This window comes from Amaranthus tricolor, chromosome 17 (assembly GCF_026212465.1).
Source record: "Amaranthus tricolor cultivar Red isolate AtriRed21 chromosome 17, ASM2621246v1, whole genome shotgun sequence".
Classification (NCBI taxonomy): Eukaryota; Viridiplantae; Streptophyta; class Magnoliopsida; order Caryophyllales; family Amaranthaceae; genus Amaranthus; species Amaranthus tricolor.
Genome location: NC_080063.1, coordinates 18,358,657 through 18,376,779, shown reverse-complemented (window position 1 = coordinate 18,376,779; position 18,123 = coordinate 18,358,657). Strand labels below are relative to the sequence as shown.

The window sequence follows — 18,123 nt, the reverse complement described above, 5'->3', positions numbered from 1 at the left end:
TTTTGACTCATTATAATATGAAATTACAATTTTTATTATAACGGAAAAAAAACTACATGATATCTTGTTGGATTGCATTTGATGATCAATCGGCTTGTTTTAACAAGTCTAATTGGGTCGTGGTAAAAATTTGTATTCTAATTGTTTGAAATTAAGTTTGATCAATAAAAAATGGTAAAAATTAATCTTAATTAATAAAAATTAATCTTAATCAATAAAAATTAATTATAATTAATAAAAATCAATATAAACAATAAAACTATTATAATTTATAATTAAATCAATCAATAAAAATCAAAAAATCAATTTAAATATGTAAGAATCAATTAAATAAAAAAAAATCACCTCATAGAAGTAGTATCATATTTAAAATAAGTACCTCTTCATTGATTTCAGCGGTGCTCTAAAACCCAAGCGCCATCCTCCATACTTTCTCGCTCCTCCGCTCTCCTTCTCTCTCTTCTTCATCATCAGTAACTCAGATCACACTCCTCCTTCCGCCATGAAAGGAGCTTTCAACAATGGCGGCGAGCTTCTCAAATCACCATCTCTTCTCAAGATCCTTATTCTCATCTTCCTCTCAATCACTTTCTTCTACATCGGTAAACACTGGTCTGATGTCGGTACTCAACAACTCCTTTTCTTCACTTCTTCCTCATATTCTCTTTCTTCTCATTCAGTTTCTCTCTCTCCTAACCTTAACAAAAACTTCGACGTTTTGTCTCTTATCAATTCCACTTCTCCTCCTTCAGCCGATTTACACGATTTAGTTCAACGACCGCCTCCGCCGGAGAAAAAAGTGGTGGAGGAACCGGTGAAGAGGTTTGGAATTGTTGATGAGAATGGTACTATGACGGATGATTTTGAGATCGGAGAGTTTGATCCTAATGTGGTGGAAAATTGGGGGAATTCTAGTGATTCGGAAGTTGCTGAATCGGAAAATAAGGTTAAAATTAGGGTTTCTAGGTTTCCAATTTGTGATGAGAGTTTTAGAGAGTATATACCTTGCATGGATAATGAAGATGCTATTAAAAGGTTGGTTTCGACAGAGAAAGGTGAGAAATTCGAGCGGCATTGTCCCGAGAAAGGAAAGGAATTGAATTGTTTGGTTCCGGCGCCCAAGAACTATAAGACTCCGATTCCTTGGCCAAAAAGTCGAGACGAGGTAATGATTTTTTTTTTTTTAGTTTCTTGAAGTTCTAAAACTTGCAATTTTGTTTCCTTTTTATTTTTATTTGTGGTCTTGAGCTGATTTTAGTTGCTAAATTATTGAGATTGGAAGATTTTGATGATTGGTAGATCAGTTTATATTTGATTCGATTTGATAATTAGTTGGAGAAAATGTGCTTGATATGCTATTGCTTTTTTTTTTGAGGTGTTATTCTATGGATCCGATTAAGTTACATATAGCTGTTAAACTCATGGAAGGTTCCTTACGTGCTCAACATGTTCAGGCCCCAAAAAACTAGGGGTCTCAAGTCCTCAATATTACATTATGTTGTATGTAGTGTTTAAGGATATAAAGTTGTTAGAAAAACATCATAATTTTTAAATTGCACAGGACTTTAAAGAACTTATCGATTTTTGTTCCGCCCTTGCCGTTAATGCTCTCCTGTAGTCCTGTTCCTAAATGTCGTTTCCCATTCGGTGTGGCAAGTAAGAATAATAATAGAAGTAACATTAACCACAATAATGGCAAAATCTCATCTCAAAATTATAGAATGACCTCCATGAACCGAAAATAGTAATAGAAGTTGAGTTAAGATATCGGAAGTGGTTTTGAGAATCTTAGGGTTTGATTCTTACCACATACATCAAGGATTAAATCCTTATCGCCTTTGTCTATATGGGGTCTATATCTTGCCCATGAATAAAAAACAGATACTGGAAGTGGTTAGAAAGATCAAAAAAGTAGTGGTTAGAGTGAGATGAAGAGAACATATTGTTATGAAGAAAATAAATGTTTTATATGAAGAGAAGGTTGTTATGAATTCTTTTGTTAATAAAACTTGGTGCAATCTTATAGATGGTGTTGTTGGTTTAGTGAGTAATAGTGGTGGTGACCGGTGACGGTTTAGGAAAGTAATGGAGGTGGTGATGGTTTTGGAGTGGCCGTGGTGTTTAGTTAAGGCTTCGGTAGTAGTTAAGGTTTTAGGCGGTTGGTAGTTTTTGGGGTGGGGAAGGAAGGGTAGAAATTTTTCTTATTATTTTTTCTAAAATTTGTGACGAACCTACTAGAGTTTGCTCGCTATATAGTGACGAACTTTTTTATCACTGGTTTATCACTAAATAGGGTCTGCTTTGCATTGAATTTTTCTTAGCGACGAGTGAGATAGTGAGTTAGTGACGGGCTAAAAATCGTTCCTATTAGTCTCTAAGGCGATATAGTGACCAAATGGTGCTAGATTGCCTTTTTGTTAGGGGTACTTTCATGAAGTGTTTACTTTGGTGTCTAATGGATATGTTTCTGTCATGATTGGTAGATGTTCATGTAATGATGAGAGCATGATATGTTTTTGTCATGATGGGTAAATGTTCATGTAACGATCAGAGCTTTACAAAATTATTCTCCGATGTCCAAACATTTTGACATCTGCAGGTTTGGTACTTCAACGTACCTCATACACGTCTTGTTGAAGACAAAGGAGGTCAAAACTGGATGACTAGAAGCAAGGACAAATTTAAGTTTCCTGGAGGTGGTACACAATTTATACATGGTGCAAATCAATACTTGGATCAGATCTCTCAGGTACTTTTCATGTGGGCTCTTCCGCTGTTGTCATACACATTATACAAAAGATCATTTTTTCCCCATATTATTTTTTATGAAGTGTTCCACTATGTTGTTCTTACTTGTATGATGGACTTGTAGTTAATCCCTGAAATTGCATTTGGCAAACATACTCGTGTTGCACTAGATATTGGATGTGGTGTTGCAAGCTTTGGCGCTTACCTTATGTCACGAAATGTAACCACTTTATCTATCGCCCCGAAGGATGTCCATGAGAATCAAATTCAGTTTGCGCTTGAGCGAGGAGTGCCAGCAATGGTGGCAGCTTTTACTACTCGTCGCTTACTATATCCCAGTCAGGCTTTTGATTTGATACATTGCTCAAGATGTAGGATCAATTGGACTCGTGATGGTAAGCTTTTTCTTCTTGGTACCATGCAATGCTTCTTCTATTATCCATATAAATACATTTATTAATTTTTTTTTGATGCTCATCATTTTTAAAATGGTCCTTCGAATTATCTACACTTCTTTTATATGTCTATCAAGGGGTAATCAAAAAACAACATTATGTTTATTCAAGGGTAAGGTTAGGGATATTTGACCCCCAAATCAGTCTAGGAGAATCAGTAAAATGGCATTGTGGTAATGAGATGTTGTTGATCTGCTGAGTGCTTAAAGTTTTTGTTGATGTATTTTACTCTGCATGATGACATCTACACGGGCTGTGTAGATTGTTCCTTTCCTTTGTGTATTTTCCATTTTTTCCAGATTGTATTGATCTGACCTCAAAATTAATGTGATTATATTGGTGAGTGATTTCTATATGTGGAAAGTAGAGTAGATATGGAAGAAAATTTAACCAACTTGAGAGTCACTTCAGGACTTGCTGAAAATTTAGTTCTTGAACTTACTCTGAACCCAAAACAGTTGGAGAAAAAGTAAAGTGGCTCAGCCCAAATGACTTGTACGTGGGCTGAATTTACTCAATTTGCTATGGAACCTGTGAATCTGTGTTACTGGTGTGTATAAGAAGTGAAATTTATATAATTAGTTGATCAGTTCTGCAGCTGGATGCAATTGCAGATACAATCATACAATTGTACAGATATGCGAGAATTCTTTAGTTTAAACCTGAATTGTCATATTCCTTAGCAATTGAGCATGAACAATTTATGGTTCTTGTATCAAAATTCCATCTTGGGATGAAGGCTAAGATGAATTAGGTTTTCTAGAGACTGCAGCAATTTCTTGAGACTTTCAGTATGTGATGGATTGCTTGTACATTCTGAAGTATTTTTGTTTTGTTCATGGGGTCAAAGGGGGTACTTAAAAGCTACTTATCAGTGTTTATAATAGGCATGCATCCCTTGTTAAATGTATTACGCTTTGGATTTGCATTATATTTGATACACAGAATAAAGTGAGAGATGCTGATACACTTGTGCCCTTACTTTCGCTTGTGATCCTAATGTCAGATTCTCATATTTTGCACAAGGCTTGATCATGTACAGCGCTAAGATTATTTATATGCAATTTTGACTGTTGTTGGCTTGTTGCTGATTAATTTTCTGGTTGGGGAGGTTTGCGCTGTGCACCCTTTAACCCAATTTTCATTGTGAGATTATGTGAATGTTGACCACATAAACACTTGTGTGGAAGTTGACAATGCTTTCATTTTTTAGCAAAATGTTTTCATCTGCCATTGCTGTAATACTTTTGATTACATCTCTAATCTTCCTTTTGTTCCATCGTGTATGTGACAGATGGAATACTTTTACTAGAGGTCAATAGATTGCTGCGTGCTGGAGGCTATTTTGTTTGGGCAGCGCAGCCAGTTTACAAGCATGAAGCTATTTTAGAAGAACAATGGAAAGGTATGCACCTTGAAATCTTTGTATCCACAACAGACAACATTGGCTTTCAGTGGATTATTTGTAGTTTCCAAATAGTCAGTTTTTTGTAAAATTTAAATACAAGTTTTTACTTAAAAGTAACAACCTCATGTAGATATTGGTTCTGTAAGCTCATAGTTTGAAAACCAGGGGCGGAGGCTCATATGTGCCCATAGGTTCATTTGACCCCACTTGACTCTTTTGAATTTTGAAAATTTAGGTATATATGCTATTTGCTATGTGTAATAAAGAAAAAGAATGAAATAATGCTACCCATTTGACATTTAAATAACTAGAGCAAGTATCTAAAATTTATATTATAATGTTTTAGTGACATTTATCAATCAATTTGAATGAGTATAAATGTATAATTTGCTATCACTTCTTTTGTGTTGGTTTGTCAACTAGCTTATTGTCCGTGGGCAATTATAAATTACTCCTACTACTTATGAAATATTTTGTTTTTTTGGTCCAAATTTAAATTTCTTCGTCGAATAGTAACTATTTGGCCTTTTTAGCTTCATATATTCACCCTATTTATTTATGACAATTGGACATAAATGACAAATTAAATAGTGTAATTCCAAAATTTTCGATTATACAACGGATTTGTTATTGACTTTGACTTTGACTTTTTTAGTCCACTTAATATAAAATCTATGAATCTATCCCTCTTCATTAAGTAATCTTGGTTAACATGTGGTATCCTTAGAAATTATGGACCTACGCCAAATTTATTATTTAAGAAAACATCATAGAGTTCTTATACAGTTTGATGAAGCTTGAGCAGCTTAATAAGTGGACTTAGCTTACTGGTGTTTGCATTTCCTGTTTTAATAAATAAAGTTTTTGAGAGAGTTATGGATTGAAGAGTGTCCAAGTGTTATGGGTTCTTTGGTATTACACCTTAAATCTTTCAAAATTTTCAGAGATGGTCAACCTTACAAATCGTCTTTGCTGGGAGCTGGTAAACAAGGGAGGATATATTGCAATATGGCAAAAGCCCTCGAACAATAGTTGCTATCTGAGCCGTGAAGCTTATACTAGCCCTCCTATCTGTGACAAAGATGATGATCCAGATAACGTTTGGTATGTTATGACATTATTAGTTTTATTGAATATTACTTTGTTGTTATGCTTATGTTGTATCTGGTATTCGACATTACTAAAGGAAGAGTGTGATGGTCTTGATGGAGTTGAAGAGTGTGATGGTCTTGATGGGGTTGATAAGCTGTTTTCATTCTGAGTAACTGCATATAGCAGTGGGTAAGTGATAAGTGGTTGTAAGGTGACATATTGGTTTTATTACCCTTCCCTTTTTATATGTCTATTCAGTTTACTTGTTTCTTTCCTCTTCTAAGTGTCGGACTTGAACTCAATAACATGTAGTTCTGAGCGCTTTTTTATAAAGTTATGACTGTTTGATGTCCGTGGCTGCATATGATATAGGACTTGGGACTAGAGGCATCTAAAATTGACTTTTTTATATGCCAATGCCTTCACACTGAGTTTTAAGATTTAAACAGCGTATTTGTATAATTATGTAGCTATATTACTGGACTGTGGTAACCCTCCAACTCCAACACACTATAACTTGGAGTCTTTTAGCAGTTAGCATGCACTGGTTGGTTCTTTGCGTCCAGTATTAGTTGGCAATTCAATTTGTTCTCAGTAGAAATGGAAATGGAGGGTCAAAATAGACAGTAGTATAGTATGATACCGAGTAAAACAAAGATGTGATGTTAGTAACACACTTCTCATTTAAGCAAGTTGATTGGAGCATTTCTGGTACAGTTGGGTGTTTTGTAGTTAACTGACAAACTATAATTAAGTGATGTGTTTCTGTGTGCATGTGCATTTGGGGGTTATACTATCTTGTTCCAATAGGAAAAAAGTTAACCAAATTCTGGCAAGAGGGGCCCAAAAGGGAAAATTGCTTCTATAGTGCTTCTTCGTATTCAGTGCCGGTATTCTCATTGAGTTGATACCAAATAATTACACATGAAATAAAACGGGGGGCGGGGTGGGGGGCTGGTGGTAAAGGATTACTGATTCAAGGAGAATGACCACCAGTAAAAATAAGGCCCTTCAATGCTTTCTGTTACATTCTATTGCTGCTTGATGCCGAGAGATATAGAGGGAGTGGGTTTACACAATAGTTTATTTGTGTAAATATTCTTTGGTGTTCTAGACTGTTTTTAATCTTGGAAAATAAAAGTTGCACTCTCTTTTAACTTTACTTTTTAGATTTTATTTGTAATTTTTACCTCTTATGAAATTCCTTATACACAACAGCGAAAATTGTTTAATGTTTATATTAGGTATGTGAATCTCAAGCCTTGTATATCTCGTCTTCCTGAAAATGGTTATGGTGGAAACGTTACGGACTGGCCAGCAAGATTGCATGACACACCAGAGAGGTTACAGAGCATCCAAATTGATGCCTACATATCTAGGAAAGAGCTCTTCAGGGCTGAAACAAAATATTGGAATGAGATCATAGGAAGCTATGTTCGTGCTTGGCATTGGAAGACAATGAAATTTAGAAATGTATTGGACATGAAGGCTGGCTATGGAGGGTAATACATCTCTCTTTTTCTTAAACCTCAAGACCCAGTCTTAGCCTTGGCTTTATTACTTATTAGATCTCTGATTGAAGTTCCTCTTTACCTTACATTTCCATGCTGTTTCTGTTTTATCAAAACTAATCTCAGCAATCCCTTTTTTTGTTCTGTGAATTTGGCAGATTTGCAGCTGCATTGATCGATAATGCTATAGATTGTTGGGTTATGAATGTGGTTCCTGTAAGTGGGCCAAACACGCTGCCTGTTATCTATGACCGTGGACTGATTGGAGTCATGCATGACTGGTGTGTCTCATCATTCCTGTGACATTTTCATCTAATTTCCTGTCATCTACCTGGATGCTAATTGTAGATTAGTAATCAGCAGCAATACATTATGACTCGTGATTTTTCTGCAGGTGCGAACCCTTTGACACATACCCAAGAACTTATGATCTGTTGCACGCCTCTGGTCTCTTTGCCATTGAGCGAAAAAGGTATGTTGAATTTCTGTTTGCCTCTTGCGTAAAATGTTGAAATGTTCATGCTTTCAAGGTGTTTTTAGGTGGTCTATACTCATAAATGATGAAAACGTGATGATTTGTTATAATATTTTACATGCCATGAATCACCATAATGCACTTGTGCTGTGGACTGTGGGTTGTGGACTGTGGAATACAACATATATCAAATACCATTTTCTCAATCTATGGCGCTTTGTTTGGATGGCATGCTGATGTAAATTTCGCTTTATCAAAGCTGCAATAGAGAAGTCAACATTGAGTGTATTTATTTATTTCTTCTCATGTAGTCACTTTTACTTGATCTCAGATGCAACGTTTCTAGCATCATGCTTGAAATGGACCGGATGCTAAGGCCAGGTGGGCGTGCATATATTCGCGATACCATCAACGTTGTCGAAGAACTTCTTGAAATTGCAAAGGCAATGGGATGGCGAGCAGCCATCCATGACACGTCCGAAGGACCTCATGCTAGTTATAAGGTGTTATCATGTGATAAACAGCTCTTGCGCAGATAGCAACCAGAATAAGTTCAAACTACCCAGTAAATTTGTTGAAAACTACAATTCCTGGTAAATGTCGTACACCATCATCTGTGAAAGACTTGATGAAGGTTTGTCGTGGGTTGTCAAGGAATCATATTTGATTGCAGCAAAATCAGGTTTAGAAAGCTCAAATAGGCGAAAAGTTGGATAAAATTCATGTACTAGTGTATAGGACGTATATTTATATAGGGCTGTTGTTTTTAAGTTGTAATTGGGTGAGAAATGAGAAAAGACTGCTAAGTCGGAAGCCTTAATAGCAACAAGCGGGGTTTAACTGTAGGAACTACGGTATTTTTTCCATATCCTGTAATGCTCTGTTAATTCTTATTGTGTATTTAACTATTTATAGTAGTTATTAAGATTATTTCATGTGAAAATTGCCACTATTTTATGCTTGAAAAGCTCAACTGCTTGAAATCGTGCAAGTTGATTGTTTCTACTAGCGGAACTCTTAATTTTTGTTGTATTTGTATTTGTATTTGCTCAAAATATTACGATTTCATTTGATTTATACGTTTATAATGCTAATGTTTATGGCTTACATTAGAACTAGACCTGGGAAAATTTGATCCGACCCGACAAAACCCGAACCCGACCGACCCGAAAGCGACTTAATCCGAAACATGATCGACCCGATAATTACCCGACCGAAAATCGACCCGTTTTGACAGATTTAATATCAATTTTTAGAGTAATTTCAATGTTAGAATTCATTTCAAATAAAATTTTAGTTTTCAAAGTATCTCAACATATTGAGTATATCACTTGAACCCTAAAACTCATGAATATATCTCAAAAAACACGTATTTTACGTCTTTTTAGCCATCGTAATTATTTTTCTTTAAAAACAGGACGTTATAATCATTTTAATTGAATACATGTATCTTGTTAAATCAGTCAAATGAGTTTTTAATTCTTCTACATTTCAGTAAGCAAATCAATATAATTTATACGAACGTTTCGCACGTTTGAATGAGCTTTTCAAAAAACGAATGTCGCTACCCTAAATTATAAAACAGCGTATCTTATAAGACGAAATAAGTACTTAGTTAGTTGTATATCTTTCCAACATGAAAATTGTGAAGATAATTTTAACGTCATTTTTATCTAACGTTACAATTATAATAAACAAAATAACTTTTATAAAGCGCGTATCTTATAAGTCTTTCAAAATAAGTATTAATTCCCCTATTTTTCTTGCACTTAAATGAACCTGACATACCAACTATTTTTTGAAAATCGTACATATAATTTCTCTAATGATTTTTTTTAGACATTTTAATGATTTTTTTTATGTTGAATTAGTCGATAGATATTCTAATGTTTTATGGTAACCCGTTGGGTCAATCCGAACCTACCCGAAACCCATAGTGATCCGACCTGAAACTGACCCGACCCAAAAATGACCCGACCCGAAAATGACCCGACCGAAATTGATCCGACCCAAAACCCGACCGACCGACCGTTTTCCCAGGTCTAATTAGAACCCTGTACATATTAAGGATAACTTTGTGAACAAAAATGCTTTCACAAAGGAAAATTAGTTAATTGATTGAAAGTACTTGATAACATCTGTAGAAAATGCTTTCATCCCTGGTGATCGATAATATAGTTTCTTTGTACTCGCTTTTAGAATCTTAAAACTTCTAGGGTCTCGTTAAGTTTGTCCATTTTGAACAAAAAAGTCGTAACAATTTTAATCATTAAGTTTTTATAAAATACTGGTCAAATGGGGCAATCTCAGTATTTGGAAGATTAAAATTTTCCATGGCAATTACGAACACTTCCAAAGTTAAGCTAACATGATTAAATTGGAATGCTTTTGACACTGCCAAGTGATTCATCTTGATGGCTGTGCCTCGAGTCGACTAGATGGCTAATTCATTTCGAACTCCAGTTTACAGAGTCCTTGATTGTGAGATGACACAAAAAATACCATGAAGTTATGACAGCCACATAACGAAAAGAAGTTATACATGTAACTGCTAAATATCGGATTGTTTAGGCCGCCAAACTTGCTGGGGTTGGCCTTTTGATGGCTTAACAGGTCGCTGTGAAGTCACATTGTTAGGTTGGGCTGTCTGTAGTGTGTGTGTCAACTTCGGTTTTTGCCCTTCAGATGGCCTGGTAGCTTCTCTAGCCATTTTATTGGGTCGATTCCAAGGTCTTTGTCCTTGAGATGCTTGCTTGGCTATTTGCGGATCTGTATCGTTGAGGTTTCTCCGTTGTCGTGTCTTCTGAAACTTTGAGGATGCATGATCGCCAGAATGGTGGGAATTTCGATAGGTCCTTGAGTGCATTGGATTCATAAATGCTGCAACCGGGAAAAAATGAGAAATTTCACGCCTCACGAGAAAGGGAATAAGAGTATTCCGAGTTTGATTTGGAGCAATAATCCTATGGTATGTGTTTGAGAACGCTTCGGATATTCTTGTCAACTGACTGCTGTTAACTGCTCTTGCGGTATTTTGAGGTTGGTCGAAGGGATCTTCAATCTGTTCAAAGAAACCGGCAACCAGAATACAGATGTAAACTCCTGTTGGATAACCACGGAAGAGCGAAACAAAGGTAACGGAGAAGAGAGCATACAAATATGGCATATGTTTTAGGGAGCCATCTAGTCGTCGTATAGATGTCTTCCCATCGCCCAGTATATGTACAGATGCCTTGCTCGGTTGCCCTATTACCAATGTCCGAGAACTGCACAGAAGTGGCGTGTATCACCAAGAAAATATATTTGTTTTCATTTACATAGGATAAGATGATAGACTTCACAAATTCTTGTATGAGACGGTCTCACCGTGAGATATGCCTCATACTTGGATTAAATTGCCCAATAATAGAAACTTTTAGCTTATGGGCTTCTTGTTTTGAGGTCGTCTCACCGTGAGACGATTTCATACAAGACGGGTTGGATAGACTTTTGGGCTGCCTCCGCTCAGTGCCCCCACCCAGAGGGTCGTACAATTGAAAGAGTATGGTGGATGTCGTAACAATTGCATTGACAGTTGTATTCCACAAATTCTGCACCTTGCGGTGTTATGACTCATTTTGCGGACATCGCTATGGGTGTTACTCTATAGTATTAAATCGCAAATTACGTATCACGATTTCACAGCACGATAAGGTCAAAAACCGTTATAAGGCGGCCGTTAAACGACCTCGTTTTAATTCCATGATTAAAACACAGAAATGTTGTTTTATCCCATGGTTTCATGTAAGAAAATACTCCAAGATTTAAAACTGTAAGCATAAATGCTATCATCACTAAAAGAAAGATGAACAGGGAGGATCGCTCAGCGAGAGCAATCGGAATCCGATGAACATCCTCCCATCAAAAATCAAATTAACAAGAGCAGTGATAAACAACATACCTTTCCTAGAAAGGAAGTAAAGAGCTCAGACAGACTACTGTGATTAACTCTCCTTTCTCTTCTAAATTTAGTAATATTGCTGAACGATACTTCCTCGATACGTCGTTCTACATCAGCCCTCACCCCTACAGTAAAACAAATTGAAGATTAATAGATGGTTGATGATTGGAGCAACATTAAAAATCCCGGGAAGCATATGACTAATATTGTTTCTCATTCATTTTTTCATAGGCGTCTATAGAGTAAAAACGGGTAATAATATGGATAGGAGTCAAACCAATATCATGAGAGCCAACCCCGAACCCCCGCCTAAAAGAATAAAGAAAAGCACACAAAGATCCAGAAGGATATCTTTAGCACTTCAGCTCATTATGATCGAATAGATAAATCCTCTTCCTAATTGCATGAGGAAGGTTTACACCCCCGCCCCAAAAAAAAAACAAAAAAATTTGCACTATTCAGCACCTATAAGTTCACCAGCTATGTTCCCAAGGTACAGGTCTTTGATTGGAGGCAAAATTGCTGGAACACATGTCTGCACAAAAACGAGAGAAAAAACAATTAATTATGCGGTCTTTGACAATGTATTGTCAATTAATAAATCAATTAAAAGGTTGTTTTGCCTATTCATGAAAGTAGGGATGGCAAAATGGGCATACAATTTTCATACTCACGATTGCTCACATGTGTGAATATTCAAAACCATCTCCATCAGCTATCCATCAAGGTATATACCCATCATGGCCATGCGACCCATGCCCATCTTAAACCGTTTATGTATGAACTTCAAGCACATTTGATCAAACCGAAGTATAAAAAATTTTCCTTAGGTTTTTCACTAATAGAGTATTACATTCTACACAAACTATTCACAACATACTATAACGTTCAATAATATCCTTAATATAAATAACAAAAGAAAGGGGGACTTTCAAATGCATGAATTTAAAACAAAACAAAGATCCCAGAAAACATAGCTTTTTTAAAAAATGGGCTCATATCAAAACATTTAACCAAAATCTTCCCACTAGACCAATTTTAGTCTGGGCAATATAAAATTTACGACCTTTTTCTTAAATTTGTCAATAATTTTCTCATAAATAATATATATTATTAATTTCGATATAGTGGGGTACAGGGCGAACAAGTATGGGCAGAAGGATATGAAGCGGGATGGATGGATAGTGAGTATTCATGCTCACCACCTACCCATCACCCATGACATGCACAACTTTTTATACTCATGTCTCATATCCACCCAATTTACACTCATAACTATCCCAAACGAGGCGGATGAGGTGCAAAACCCACAAACTTTTACCCGCTTGCCATCCAAAATAATAGACTCTAGCATAAAGTAGTATAAACCACCCAAGTGTGACTAAATTGTCATTCTGCATGAGATATAATGTCCGAATTCCAAAATACCAAAACTCAAGAACAAGGATGTACTCGGGGAATTCAATAAACCAACATACCTGAAAATGGAAGATGACAAGTAATGACAGTGAATATGAGTTGAAGGTCCCAGTTTTTGGATTATTGATATTGTTTGTTTTTGCCCACTCCTTAACCTAGAAGAAAAGGTAATGCGTCACACAAAGGTTCTTTTCAAAGTTCAAACACGACACCATCTATCTGATGGTAGAAAGATATTACCAGCAAAACCATATCACGGAAACGTCGATCAATAAGACTGATCCATAGTAGAAATTTGGATTTCATCTGCCCCGACAAGTTGTTAATTGAAATGTCACAAGAGACATTCTGATGATATCTGCTCTCCAGTTTCAAAATAGGTACTCTTGCGTGAGATACAAACTGCAACCTGCTAAATCTACCTACAAAACCATTTTTGAAGAAAATAAAATTGTTGATGAAACCATCGAAATCATACAGTATGTTCTCAACCCACACGATTTTATACAAAACAGAAGCCTAACTTCCATGGTGTAGACGTTCATGACAAAAATTTGCTCATATGGCCATCATTACACAGAAATCTGACGGTTTCTCAACATATTGGCCAAGAATCGTTTCAATAATACCCTACTATAACATTATATCAAAAGGAACAGATTCACTCACTATCATAATTTCAGATGTCCTGATTTTTACACGAGTTTTACAGCTTATAGTTCCCATTTTATGGAAAATTCATTCTAATTTACTCACCTCATCTGCCTAGTAAAGGGAATGTGTAAGTTCTATAGGGATTGCATGATCATTACTGAACATATATCTAACGACAAAAATCAACAACTATGTCGCGAGCATCGGTTATCACGTTATTCCGAACTAAGATTTAGGACTAACTCACTGCATTGTTGATGTCATCATAGCCTGTGGCAGCTCAAAACTTTCTGCAATTATATTAAGCGTATTTATAGATGATAGAGTTACAACATATAACCTGTCTTCCGCAATACTTTTAGAACCTCCCCCAACAAACTCTGTTTGTGCTTCTTGGCAGCAACTGAAATATGTTTTCCATTCGATAACTCGATAGAAATATCCAGATCACCCCAGCGTGTGAAAAGCTGAGACACGAAAGATCCAAATGGTTCCACTGTCGCACCTGATAAGCATCAATTGAGCCCATTTCCATATACATTAAAAAATTAATTTTTAATTTTTTTGAAGTTCAAACAAAGTGATAAACAGAAAATGTTGGGAATATAATACGGACAGGGAATAACGACATAAACATCTTAAATAAAGCTCAATTCTCCTCAACCAAAAAAAACAGATAAGTTTGGCAGAAAGAAGTTCAGTTTAACAAAAGGAGTTGAGAATATCAATTCCACATAGATAAGTTCAGCAAAATTTCTTGAGTTTAAGAAAGGCAATTATACATGGACTCATCATTTTGCTTCACGTTCCCGTGTCTGATCCTTGCTCGGACATTGGTATGGCACTTAGACACTTCTTTTTGGCGTAAAATTGAGTATTTAGACGTGTCCGACACTTGGGCACGTACCAGTATCCAACATCAGTACCCGAGTCCAAGTAACATAGAGGAAAGGTAAGATAAATTCGGCAAAGAAAATGTTTCACCACGCTATTTTTTGCACATAAGCTTTGTGATTGTGACGCAACATATTAGGTGAAAATACCAAGGGAAAGTAGGGTGACTAAAGTAGATGCCTTTTGGAATCAAAGCTAGACGAAATGTAGGGAATAGGAGGTTTTTGAAATTGGAAAGTTCCTAAGAAATCAAAGCATTCTCATACATACCTAATAGATCCATCAAACACGGAAATGAAGAATATATTTCAGCTAAAATACAAGAAAAGGTTGGTCAATTCCTTGCATCTTGAAATTGCTTGAGATAAAATACAAGTAAAGAAGCAAGTTGTACCTCTCAAACTGTCAATAGTACTAACAGCATCTCGCAACTCGTCAATTATCTGCATTCTCGTTTCTAAATCCTCCCGTAAGGGGTTGAGAACATGAAGGATCTCAGTGAGGGCATGCTCCAACACACTATGTGTATTCATTATAATGCAATCCTATGCGCTGAATGGAAACATACATCAGAATTGTTACATGTTCAACCATTTATAAGCATGTTAAACATTTGACAATCATGTCAAGCATCTCTTACTTAATTTCTATTTTCCCACCCTCACGAAGTTCACCAAATGTACAAGTGAATGTTAAACTTCACTGGTCCGATTGCCTGATTTGATGCATTTCATTACCACATTCCTTGAAAATCACAATATGTAAGTTTAAAATCAAGAAAACCCAGAGAGCACGTAAAGCTGCTAGACTAATCTTGAAGACAGGATACACGGCAACAGACATTTGAGTTCTAACTGACTACACCACGTATCTCATACTTGAGCACAATAATGATTTTGGTTTCACAATGAAGCAAAAGATCACACTTAAGCGATGAAGTACATGCAAAGATTTAAGCCCAATCATTGGCTGATATATTGTAAAATGTGCTATTTAGAGCAAAATTAGCGACATTAATTCTGATTTTCAGTTCAAGTCGATGAATCCTAAATTAGCAGCTCCACACTAAAGGTAGTTATGCCTTAGTCACTTTATTGAACACAACAATACCACCCAAAAAAAATCTTTAAGCAATATTTCACGCCATTGATTCAGAATTTCACTTGCACCTAAGGACTACTTCATTCACGACACTACACTACCAACGGTGAAGCCTTAGCCATCAGACCAGTCTATCAAACATAAAAGATGCTACTTTCAACTATGAATGGTAGAAACAAACTAGTATTTATTAAAGTATATAACATATCCTAGGGCCTTAACCATCATTTAAGCCTTTAGTTGAGTTGGTTCGTTGACAGTATTCACCAAGAAAATCAAGGTCTTAGCTTATAATTAAGCCTTTAGTTGAGTTGGTTCATTGACGGTATTCACCAAGAAAATCAAGGTCTTAGCTTATAATTAATACCAAAAAATTTCGCTATATTCCGGCTTAAGTTCTGATCTTCCAATGGTTAACTACGAATTAATGGGTTAGTAAAAATTCACATGTTGAACCAAACAACATAGTCGACAACAACAACAATAACAAGTCACAACAACAATGGCTTAATCCCAAAAGATTTGGGTCAGCTACCCAACAATATAGCCCAATTGCTCAAAATTAGCAAGAAAATATCTTTCCGTGAATTATGGATTCCAACTGTAACTTAATTTCAATGATAATCAAATGAATCGCGAATCAATTCCAACTCCAACTTTACATACCCTAAAACGGAACAATGCAAATCAAATTTAATAAAATTCAATCAATGTGGGTAATTATAAAATTGCAAATTATAATATTTAAACATGCAATTAATGAGTCCAATACACTATTCGATTAAAAATTAAGCCGTAACTGAATTGATAAGAAAAGGCAATAAAGCATCAACCAAAACTCGCAACAAATCAAGAACAATCAGAAATTGGATTGAAAGGATAGGATCTTCATCCACCTAAATCAAAATTACCACAAGCTAGATGAAATTTCCTGAATCAAATTTACAATCATTAGAAAAATTGATAAAAACCCAGAAAGAAATTACTCACATAGAAATATTTTTAGGGTTAAAAATTGATCAGGCAACCATAATTTGATGTGGGTTTTTTCCTGGCTGCTTCACTCTCTTTGTGCTCGACTGAGTGAGCATTCAACACAGCAGTACACCCTAGATAATTGAGGGATGGGGCGGGAAAAAAGTGGATTAAAGAAAACTAAAAGAAAAAAAAAAGGAAGTTTAGAAATTAAATCATTTGATTTCAATTTAGATAAATAGAGTTTCTAATAAAAAAAGATTAAGATAGTGACATTAATTAAGATTTAAGGATGGGTCAACTGAATTTGTGGGATGGGAGACAAAGTTTAGGACAAATACTTTAATTGTTGTTCAATCTTCTATGGTACAAAATACTACGTGGATGGTTCATGGAAACAAAAGCAACAGGGATGGCATGATGTTAGAAAATATGTTCAATTTAGACTAAATGATGTTTGATTTGGCTGAAAATAAATTTTAATCTGATGTGTTTGTTTTGGTGAAAATATTTTTTTTAAGAAAATTCTAATTGATGATTAGATTTTTATGAAAAATTTTTACGTTAAAGAATACGATTAGAACATTGTGAAGAAGTTTAACTTTTTTCAATTTGCTTTATTTAAGCAATCATGCTCATATCCAATACTTATTATGATGTCTAAACATGAAATGTGTCACATGTCAGGTCATTGTGGACCGTGGCAAAGCTAGGCATATGGTTGACGGCCCAAGTCGTACAATGTTGTGTTGACCACCTTTAAGTAATGATCCATAATATATTACATACGTCTAAAATATGCAAGTCGTGTTGATGGTCACGCCACAATTTTTATTTCCAAAATTGAATACAAAATAGGAGACTTTTGTGCCCGTGTGTTCTACATGTCAACCATAGGTCATATCATACTTAGCTATAAGGCGGTATGTGATTCATTAAGAACCACCATCACACCACACCTCTTCGATCACACTAAAATAACCCCTCAAACAAGTATATGAGCTACATTATTAAATTCACCGCAAAAAAATAAAATAAAAGAAATATCATCAAACCAAGATAATTGAGAAAATTGAAAAGAATAAGCAAACTAATATAAAAAAAATTCAAAAAATAAGCAATTTCTAAACTTATTTTTAAAATAAGCACTTTTTCCCAAAGCATTGGTTCGAGGTTATTCGCTATTACTAACAGCGAACAGAAATTTTGACCATTTATTGACTATAGCTAGTCTCTTGAGAGACCGTCTCTTTGAAAGACGTATCTCAAACTCACTCCATTAATGATTAATGCCTACATACTGAATTCTTAATGCTTACTTATATTATTTTTAATGCTTACTTATCGTATCCTTAATGCCTACTTACAATATTTTAAAAAATATTTAATGAGTCGGCCCAATTAGAGATGGTCTCTCAAAAAGACCGTCTCTAACAAGAGTTTGTGTTTTG

The 18,123-nt window shown here is 35.5% G+C and overlaps 2 protein-coding genes across 3 annotated transcripts; one reads left to right on the top strand and one right to left on the bottom strand.

Moving 5' to 3' along the window:
* The first annotated feature begins 382 nt into the window (after positions 1 to 382).
* LOC130803576 (probable methyltransferase PMT11) lies at positions 383 to 8,706 on the top strand. Its single transcript, XM_057667744.1, has 9 exons — positions 383 to 1,165; positions 2,600 to 2,749; positions 2,873 to 3,143; positions 4,498 to 4,608; positions 5,556 to 5,715; positions 6,948 to 7,205; positions 7,373 to 7,495; positions 7,609 to 7,686; positions 8,021 to 8,706. Exons 1-9 carry the CDS (start codon positions 503 to 505, stop codon positions 8,226 to 8,228), a joined length of 2,022 nt encoding a protein of 673 aa, XP_057523727.1. The 5' UTR covers positions 383 to 502; the 3' UTR covers positions 8,229 to 8,706.
* A 1,295-nt stretch (positions 8,707 to 10,001) lies between these two features.
* Positions 10,002 to 16,973, bottom strand: LOC130803574 (protein HESO1). 2 transcript variants are annotated; one of them, XM_057667742.1, is made up of 10 exons: positions 16,688 to 16,973; positions 15,237 to 15,340; positions 14,991 to 15,148; positions 14,043 to 14,207; positions 13,289 to 13,470; positions 13,108 to 13,203; positions 12,095 to 12,164; positions 11,630 to 11,754; positions 10,845 to 10,955; positions 10,002 to 10,750 (listed from the first exon to the last, which is right to left on the bottom strand). In XM_057667742.1, the coding sequence occupies exons 3-10, from the start codon at positions 15,127 to 15,129 to the stop codon at positions 10,241 to 10,243; spliced, it is 1,398 nt and encodes a 465-aa protein (XP_057523725.1). In that variant the 5' UTR covers positions 15,130 to 15,148; positions 15,237 to 15,340; positions 16,688 to 16,973; the 3' UTR covers positions 10,002 to 10,240. The 2 variants fall into 2 exon arrangements, with proteins under 2 accessions (XP_057523725.1, XP_057523726.1); XM_057667743.1 differs by lacking the exon at positions 15,237 to 15,340 and having other exon boundaries at positions 16,688 to 16,972.
* Positions 16,974 to 18,123: the final 1,150 nt, after the last annotated feature.